The sequence below is a fragment of the Nicotiana sylvestris genome, chromosome 2 (assembly GCF_000393655.2).
Source record: "Nicotiana sylvestris chromosome 2, ASM39365v2, whole genome shotgun sequence".
Lineage (NCBI taxonomy): Eukaryota > Viridiplantae > Streptophyta > Magnoliopsida > Solanales > Solanaceae > Nicotiana > Nicotiana sylvestris.
In genome coordinates, this window is record NC_091058.1 from 215,589,431 (window position 1) to 215,599,102 (window position 9,672).

General features: G+C 42.9%; 1 protein-coding gene across 1 annotated transcript; it reads left to right on the forward strand.

Annotated features, from left to right (window-relative positions):
- The first annotated feature begins 2,787 nt into the window (after positions 1 to 2,787).
- Positions 2,788 to 8,910, forward strand: LOC104227547 (kinesin-like protein KIN-5B). Its single transcript, XM_070167344.1, has 7 exons — positions 2,788 to 2,922; positions 3,304 to 3,332; positions 7,513 to 7,642; positions 7,751 to 7,906; positions 7,994 to 8,331; positions 8,406 to 8,544; positions 8,815 to 8,910. The coding sequence occupies exons 1-7, from the start codon at positions 2,788 to 2,790 to the stop codon at positions 8,908 to 8,910; spliced, it is 1,023 nt and encodes a 340-aa protein (XP_070023445.1).
- The last annotated feature ends 762 nt before the right edge of the window (positions 8,911 to 9,672 follow it).

Here is a 9,672-nt window from a genome sequence, read left to right on the forward strand (position 1 = left end):
CTAAATGTTGTCTTTTACCGCTTTGATATTATCTGAAATGTATATAAACTGTGCCGAACCCTTCTCTTCTTACCTCCGGGGAGAAGCTCGCTGGTCGAGACTCCCTATTCTGTTAGTGTCAATACCTTAAATAAGAATGAGGCCGGACAAGTTACAAAGACGAACGATCTCGCGGGTCCCCGGTACGTAGCCCCCTCCTCGACTCGAGTTGTCCGCTCGGGTACACAGTCTAGAACATATACCCAGGTTATAAACCTAGTATAACAAAACCTCATGCCGGATCCCTAGTAGGAACGCTTATTTGCATCATGTTGCATTTGACATAGGGGACTCAACACAGGGGTTGGGTCCGTCTAGGACAGGCAACCTGAAATGAAAAGACCATCCTGCTGCATCCCGTTTGTTTTGCGCATTTATTTGCTTCGGATCTGCATGTTGACCGGTTCCTAAAAAAAGGGGAAAACTTAAAAAGGGAAGAAAAATAGCAGTGTAGGGAGATAAGTACTTATTTTGGAAAAATAAAACCAATGTCCAAGTAATGTCATAACCTCACCGGTATTTTCTAAAAAAAATATATATAAAATTTGTCTTTTAGTTTGATTTATTAGAAATCCAAAAACATGCTATTTAGCAGTCCTTAAGAATATTTTCTTTATCTCTTTTTGAAAGAAAAATAAAAAATAATAATAATATATAAAAATCAAAAAAAATATTCTTGCTTTTTCTTTTAAAAATTGTATTCCAAAAGAAGGGGGTTTATTTGATTTACTCTATTCACGAGGTACCGAACTACGCCGGTTTGATTCTCACCGGATGTGAGATACGTAGGCAACCCCCATCGGGTTCAACCCCGCTTTTTGCTAAGATAGCCAAAACCAATAAAACAAAAATGTGTCAAAATAAGTCAGGTAATGCTGTTTATCATAAATAGCCGAATGTTCCCAAAAGGGACGCCGGAAGGTTGACTTTGCATAAACAGCCACCTTTTGGGCCATGTTTAGGACTTTTGTCCAATTGACCCCCACAGCCTTAAAATCTTCATCACTGAAGTGCTGAAAGGCCGTGTTCGAAAATCCGGTTTTCTTTTGAAAAATAGCCAAAATATTATTATTTTTTTAAGAAGGGTCACCTTAATAAATGTGCAGGATGAGCACGATGCAAAATGAACATTTTTCAATAATGACTAAAGTCCCTGTCAAGTTACGGCTATGGTGGAATGATCTAGGTGCTGAAGGACAAGATGAGGTCAAGAAACATCTGAAAGGTCTCGTGGGTTTGTTGGAAATCCAGCCTCGGGGGGACATCATAAGAGCTTTGGTTACCTACTGGGACCCGGCGCACAATGTTTTCCATTTCTCCGATTTTGAACTCACCCCGACTCTGGAAGAAATGGCTGGGTACATCGGAAATGCTGAACTTCCGTTAAGGCAAAAATACCTGGTCGCCCCAAGAGCTGTCACAGTACATCGATTCTTGGACTCGCTAAAAATACCAAGGACGGTCCGCAATCCAGATTTGGCCGCCGGTTTTTATAATCCATGCTTCATATACGACAGGTATGGTCATGTAGGAGGATTCAACAATCCGATTAACAAGCTATGCAGCAAAGGTAGTCGTCAGAAGTGGGATAAGCACAGACGAGTGGCTTTCATGATAACATTTTTGGGCCTTTTAGTATTCCCAAGGAAAGATGGGAATATTGATCTAAAGATATCCGGGGTAGTCAGTACTTTGCTCACTCAAAACGATAGCACACTCACGCCTATGGTGGTATCTGATATTTTTCGAGCTCTCACAGCTTGCAAAGCCGGGGGGAATTTCTTCGAAGGTTGTAACTTGCTGTTACAAATGTGGATGACTGAACATCTCTGCCATCGTTCCGAGCTCTTGAGCCATGGTTCTTCAGAGAAAACTTGCATAGAAGAATTTTACACGAGAACCAAAGAGATCAGTCTGCCCAAAGGAGTTATGGCATGGACCTCATTCTTTCAAGCTCTTACTGCCAGCCAAATACAGTGGACACTGGGATGGCTGCCTGTTGATGAGGTCATATATATGCCAGCAACTAAAACTCATTTCCTGCTGATGGGACTTAAGAGAATTCAACCTTACGCGCCCTGCCGAGTCTTGAGACAGCTCGGAAGATACCAGATGATACCATATGAGGAGGATCTTAGTGCTCAAACGATTGAGATAAGTCCTGACAGACAATTTCCGGAAGCAAAAATCCGCCAGATCTGGAATGAATGTCAATATTTGAAAGCAGATACTTGTGTGCGAGATCAGACCAAAAGTGAGATGGCACCAGGCTACCTGGTATGGTACAGAAGAGAACTCGAACATGAAAGGTCGGCTAAAAGACCCCACATCCTGAATTTTGCCGAGTCATCGCAAAAGTAGTGGGATTGGTTGGCGAAAGAAAGAGGCTATTGTACTGAAATCAGCAGGTTGAAGCAACAAGTGGAAAGCCTGAAATATGAGCACAACGTGCAAATTGCTACCGATCTGGGAGAGCGGAACAGGTTGACTCAGGAAAACGAAATGCTCAGGGCCCAGATCAAACAGATGAGGATGGATGCTGATAAACAGCCAAGGAGTCGATCAAATGAGCAGTTGATAAAAAGGCTAAAAAGTGAAGTCAGAGAATGGCAAGATGGTTTAGAGAAATCTGAAAACATCATAGCGGAGCTCAGGGCGCAGTGGGATACAAGAGCAGATAAGCATCGCCGATACTTGAATCAATTGAAAGGCGACCACGAGAAAACTATTGCCAAAATAAAGAGAGAGATGGCTACACTTGAGACCAAAGCAGCTAATCAGGCCGAGGATTTCCAAATTGAGAGCAGATACTGTTACGACATGTTAGCCCAGATAAAATTAGAAGTGCGGCAACTAAAGAATCAGCATATACAGGATTCTCAGGTATACAAGACGTGCAGTGATCAGATAAGACACCTACTCATAGAGAAGAAACAAACCAGAGATAGGATCAGGGCCATTGCCCACGCCATCATCAGACGGTGTCTACGGTGTGAGAACATGACCAGCATTACCATTCTCTCAGCAGTGATGGGTTATGTCAAGCAGACCATGCACGAGTTGGAACAACTTGAAAGGGATCTCACACCTAGGACCGCGGCGAGGCCGAACGATGCCCTGCGAGCACCAATTCTCAAAAACATAATGTACTCATAAGTCGAGTCTATATCTTAGCATCTTCTATCTGTCTTTCGCATCTAGGTGTTTAGTCTGATTGAGTCTAGGTTTATTTTCAAAGTTTGCTCTTCCTGTTGCAAAATGTAGTTTGTAATAGACCGTTTCAGTAATAAAAGGTATGTTTCTTTTTACGCTCATTTGTGTTTGAACTACGTAATGATCTGATTCACGTGGCATCGTGATACGTGGGCAATCCTCATCGGATCCGGTCGCGGTTTAACCAAAGAGAAAAATTGAAAAAAAAAGAAGAGGAAAATAATAAATGGGAAGCCTAAAAAGAATGCCGGAATGACACATGCTTTCGTCGCAAACATGTAGGAATCCATTTAACTGTATAGGTGCATCATGCCCCAACGTGAGATTGCCTATCTGTTATTTGATTCGAATTAACCGTTCGTTTGTCGTTGAGTTCCTTCCAGGTTTTTGGAAAAGGCGGTTGGTTTGGTGAAAGTCTGGCCTCGCACTCATACTTCACGAGGTCGAAATGGAGTGTTCAATTACCTGTTATTAAGTCAGGAGGCGGTGCTCACACTTATTTCACAAGGTCCAAAGGAAGCATAGAAATGTCTGCAGAAATTCCTTTACCAACAGTTCCTGTTTCCGAGGAGAGTTCGATCTCGACTGTCCTCACGCCCGAGTCCGCAACTGCAGAGGAAAATAGGATCCTGCGGCTCCGCATGTTGGAAATGCTAGACGACTGGAATAACGAAAAAGAGCCACCAAGCATCGTCCCTGGATTCCCTGAGTTATTCTCCAGGACAATCGGGACTTCTAATGTCCCCATAAGCTATCCTGCTACCCCGTTTGGATACCCAGCCATTTCGGCCTTCTCTGCTGGATTGCCCTCTGAGTCTTATCCCCGAGTGTTAACATCGGATGTAAACACAAACATCTTTACTGCACCACCTTGCCCGATCATGACATAACCTACTGCATACAAGCCGAATTTTGACTCGTCCTCGTTTACATTCCAAGCACCATCTTTCTCAATGGAACCAACTAGGTTCGCCACCAGCACTCATCCTCTACAGCCTCAGTGCGAGCTTGCACCTGGGCAGGATCAGAACCCCAGAATTGCTGAACAAAATGAGATGGCCAAAAGAATGAGAAGCCTTGAACAGAGTTTGAAGAACATGCAAGGTTTGAGCGGACAGAAAAGCGTCTCTTACACCGACCTATGCATGTTCCCTCACGTGCACCTACCAGTGGGTTTCAAGACCCCAAAGTTTGAGAAGTACGACGGGCACGGTGACCCCATTGCTCACCTAAAGAAATATTGCAACCAATTAAGGGGAGCCGGCGGAAAAGAGGAATTGCTAATGGCATATTTCGGGGAAAGTCTGGTAGGAATAGCCTCGGAATGGTACATGGACCAGGACATGTCCCGATGGCATGTCTGGGATGATCTCGCTAGAGATTTTGTGAGACAATTCCAGTATAACATCGACATCGCACCAGACCGAAATTCTCTGTCGAACTTGAAAAAGAAACCTTCAGAAAGCTTCAGAGAGTATGCTATTAAGTGGCGCGAGCAGGCGTCGAGGGTGAAGCCTCCCATGGATGAAGTGGAAATGGTCACTACCTTTCTCCAGGCTCAAGAGTCTGACTATTTCCAAAACATGATGTCAGCCATGGGAAAGCCGTTTGCAGAAGCGATTAAGATTGGAGAGATGGTGGAGAATGGGCTGAAAACGGGTAGGATTTTGAGTCAAGCAGCCATAAGGGCAATCTCCCAAGCCGTCCAAAGCGGGTCCGGAGGAATGGCAAGAGGGAAGAGAAAGGAAGAAACAGCCATGGCAGCATCGGAAGCAAGAGAATACCGTAATCCCAGGCCCCGTTTTCCGGAAAGAACCCCACAACACTACTACCCCCACTCAAGTCTGGCATATGCTCATCAACCCTACATGGTCATGAACACCCAGCCTTATGTCCATCCGCCGCACCAAGCCAACCGAGGCCAAGCTCCACCTCCCAGAAATCAGCCTCCTTACCGCAACCACTATAACCCACAGCCTCCGCAAAATAACTTCCGTCCTCAGGAGCCACCTAGAAGGAGGACTTTCACGCCCATCGGTGAACCATACTCTACTTTGTTCCCGAAGCTACTCCAGTTGGGTTTCCTGCAGCCAGTCCCTCAGACAAGGCACAACCCGGCGTCACCTTCTTACAAAGCCGGTGTCAGATGTGCCTATCATTCAGGGGTGGAGGGACACGATACAAATGACTGCTGGGCATTGAAAAGAGTGGTCGAGAATTTAATAGAGCAAGGGAAAATAGTGCTAAGGGACGAGGAGGTCCCAAATATGACTAACAATCCATTACCTGCTCACAATAATAGGCCGCTGATCGGAATGATTTGCGAAGACAAAGAATTTGACCCTTCTTTGAAAGCTATAATCGCCATCGTCGACGCAGGGAAAAAGCCTGAAACAGCCCAAAAACCAGAAAAAGGGGAAAAGGCCAGTACTGTAAAGTGCGAGCCCGAAAAGAAGGTAGAGAAGAAGGTGGTGCCTGTGAAGAATGGAGTTCTTTACATACCACGAGGTCGAGCTGAGAAGACGCAGAACTTCGGGATCAAAAAGGCAAAACCTATGTACGTGCCAAAAGGGGCCTATGTGGTCCGGGGGACGATTCAACCACCTCGGCTGAATGAGCCAGTGGTTATCGGACGCGTGCCACAAAAGCCAATGACCAACCCGTCCACAGTGCCGTGGAATTATCAAAAGACTTTGGTAACGTATAAAGGTAAGGAGGTCAGGGAAGAACTTCCAGAAAATACTTTCGTTGGAGGGTACTCAAATACCCAAGAACTGAACAACGCCACACAAAGGCGCTTCCCTCCAAAGGAGCCTGTGAGTGTTGAAGAAGCGGAAGTGTTCTTCAAGCAGATGAAGATGCCGGATTACGAAGTGATAGACCAGCTGCGCAAGCACCCTGAGCAAGTGTCCATGCTGTCACTATTAATGAGGTCAACCGAGCATCAAAAGATCCTGTTGAAAACCCTGAATGAAGCATACGTACCGGTCGAAACCTCGGTGGAGCAACTAGAGCGGATGACAGAAAGATTCTTCGCCATCAACCAAATCTCCTTCAGCAAGAACGATCTACCCCCGGAAGGAGCCGCACACAACAAGGCATTGCATTTAACAGTCAAATGTGAGGACTACTATGTCAAGCGGGTGATGCTGGATGGGGGATCAGGTGTTGACATCTGCCCGCTCTCCACGCTGCAAAGAATGGAAATTGAGACCGGAAGAATCCGACCCAACAACGTCTGCGTGAGAGCTTTCGATGGTATCAAGAGAGACACCATGGGAGAAATAGACCTGTTGCTGGTCATAGGACCAGTCGAATCTCGAGTCACTTTCCAAGTGATCGACATGGATATTAGGGTTTGCTTACTGCTTCAGTTAAGCCTTCGCGGTGCTTAGGAGATATCATCAAGAACGAGAAGAAGAAGACGAGAATCGACTGTGACTCTAGGATATCAGTCTGCGAGTCGAGTTACGACCAGTCGACATTCGAGCTCGAGTCTCATCTCATCTTCACCGGTTAACTTCACTACTTTTGTAAGTTTTGTAAGTCTCATCTCATTCTCATGATCTCATCCCAGTACTCGACTACTCTCTGAGGTTTTTTTGAGATTTAATTTCTGATTTTCTGCATCAAACTATTTTAGGGTTATAGGCGGTGATTTCCAGCTCGATTCGATTCCTCACTCCTCAATTTCAGAGGTTTGTTGTTTCGCTTTCTTTTAGTTGTACTGCTGATTGAATGAACTGCTGTTCCGAGCTTTTCCCTTTAGTAGGAAAATATCATCTGTATTCTGTATCACGTTCATGGCTTCATGTTGTTTAATTCATTTGCTTGTATAATAACAGTTGTGAGTACACGACTATGTGTTAGGCTTACCATATGATTACTTTGTTTATGTCTGATTTTTAGTTCTTTACCATATGAGCAGAGCAACTAACAATAGCAGAATGATCTCTTTGGTTGAACACTCTATTCTTTTAGTCGCCCCGGTTGAAATTTGCCTAACAACAGACACTTGGACTCTATTCTTTTGGTTGAAATCATATTTCAGGACATGATTTATATGCTGTAAACCTGCCTTTTTTTTATTATCGTTATGTGCTTATAAAATTAAATATGGAAAAACACACTCAATATGGACATCAATGGCTTAGGATTGGATGCATTGTTGCTGATTGATGTTCTTACACATTGGCTTCAAGAAAAACAAATGCTACAAATTTCATTTGACAAATCTTAGTGTTGTTGTTGTTGTTTCAGGCCATTGAATGATGATGAGCAAAGGATAAATGTTCCAAAGGCCATAACATGTAATGAAAGTAAAAGAGAAGTTTCTGTTTTACAAAATGTAGCTAACAAGCAAGTAGACAAAGTATTCACTTTTGACAAGGTATAATTCTTTGTTTTATAATAGCATTTTGTTCATTAAATGGATGGATTGATGGCATGTTAAGAATGTTAGCATTAAGAGATGTCTTAAAGATATGCTATTTACCAGGTTTTTGGCCCAAAAGCACAACAGAGATCGATATATGATCAAGCCATTTCGCCCATTGTTAAGGAAGTTCTTGACGGATTTAATTGCACTGTATTTGCATATGGGCACACTGGTACAGGTAAAACATACACAATGGAAGGAGAAATGAGTAATAAGGTATTAACTGGTTCACACTATACACCATATCATCTTTCACATTGATCTACTCCTGTCCATAAGACTTGTTCTTTCCTTATGTTATAGGCTGGTGAATTACCAGCTGAAGCAGGTATTATTCCAAGGGCAGTTCGCCAAATTTTCGATACGCTTGAAGGTCAAAATGCAGATTATAGCGTGAAAGTGACTTTTTGGGAACTATACAACAAAGAAATCACTAACTTGCTAGCTTCAGAAGAGCCCTCAAAGTCTTCAGAAGAGAGACAAAAGAAGCATGTATCTCTCATGGAGGATGGAAAAGGTTGTGTTGTAGTGAGGGGTCTTGAGGAAGAAGCTGTGTACAGTGCAACCGACATTTATAACCTCCTGGAGCGAGGAGCAGCCAGGAGGCGCACAACAGACACTCTATTGAACAAACGCAGCAGGTAGGACCTGTTAGCTTTAATCGATTTAAAAAGTAAATGTTAAGCGACAAGTTAATGATACTCTTCTTCTGCAGCCGTTCTCACTCTGTTTTTACCATAACTATTCATGTCAAAGAAATGACTGTTGGAGATGAGGAGCTCATTAAGTGTGGCAAGCTCAATCTTGTTGATTTAGCAGGATCAGAAAATATTTCTCGATCAGGTGCACGAGAGGTATGATATTAGCATCACAGATTTGTGCTTTAAAGAAAAATTGGAAAGCTTTTACATTTCTCTTATACTCGGTTATTCAAATAAATGTTAACTAAATGACAAATTAGCACTGGAAAAAAACAAAAAAGAACATGATAACAACTATGCTTCAATCCCAAACAAGCTGCGGTCGGTTATATGCATCTTCTGGAATGGTGGTAACAAGTCTTGTATGGATTAACCCTGATAAAGCGAATCCAACTTACAACAACTATATCTGTTTGAATTCAGGCTCGTGCAAGAGAAGCGGGGGAAATCAATAAGAGTTTGCTTACTCTTGGTCGTGTTATAACAGCTTTGGTTGAACACTCTTTTCACATAGCTTAGGTTCAAGTGCAATCATGCCCTGTGCTACTGCTCAACGCCCCGTGAGGCCGTGCTACTGCTCAAGACTGTTTGTTGAGGGATGCCCTCTCTGTTTTTTGTTGCACTATGTTTAACTGTTTAAGTGTTAAGACTGTGCAGACTTGCAGTTGGCCAGTTGCAGTATTGCACTGTGTTTAAGTGTTAATACTTAAGGGTTAAGATTGTTTTTGTTGGACTGTGTTTAACTTGTTTAACTGTGTTTAAGTTGTTGGACTTGTTGGACTGTGTTAAGTGTTTAACTGTGTTTAAGACTTTAAGTTGTTTAATATAGTTGTGTAATACTGTAATCAATAATGTGCATTGTGCAGTTGGCCAGCTTTTGCCAACTACAGCATACGCCAGATTCATTGCAAATTTGCAAGTTTGTATGACATACAATATTGACATTGAGTTCAGTATACTGGCGTGCAAGGTTGCCTTTGCAAGTTGCAACTGCAGATGTTATTCTTGTTTCAGGCTTTCAGCCATGTGCACATTGTGGTTGTGCAGTTGTGCACTGTTAGTGTTAATATGTTATAGTGTTATATATCGAAAAACATATTCTTTTAGAGTGAAAATTTCAATTGTCCATGTGCACTGTTAGCACTTAGCATTGATTGTTCATTGATTGTTAAACCGAAATCGTACCGAAACCATACCGAACCAAAATAAGAAATACCGAACCGTACCGAAATAATTTGGTACGGTATTTGGTATACACAATTGATAAACCGAATACCGAAA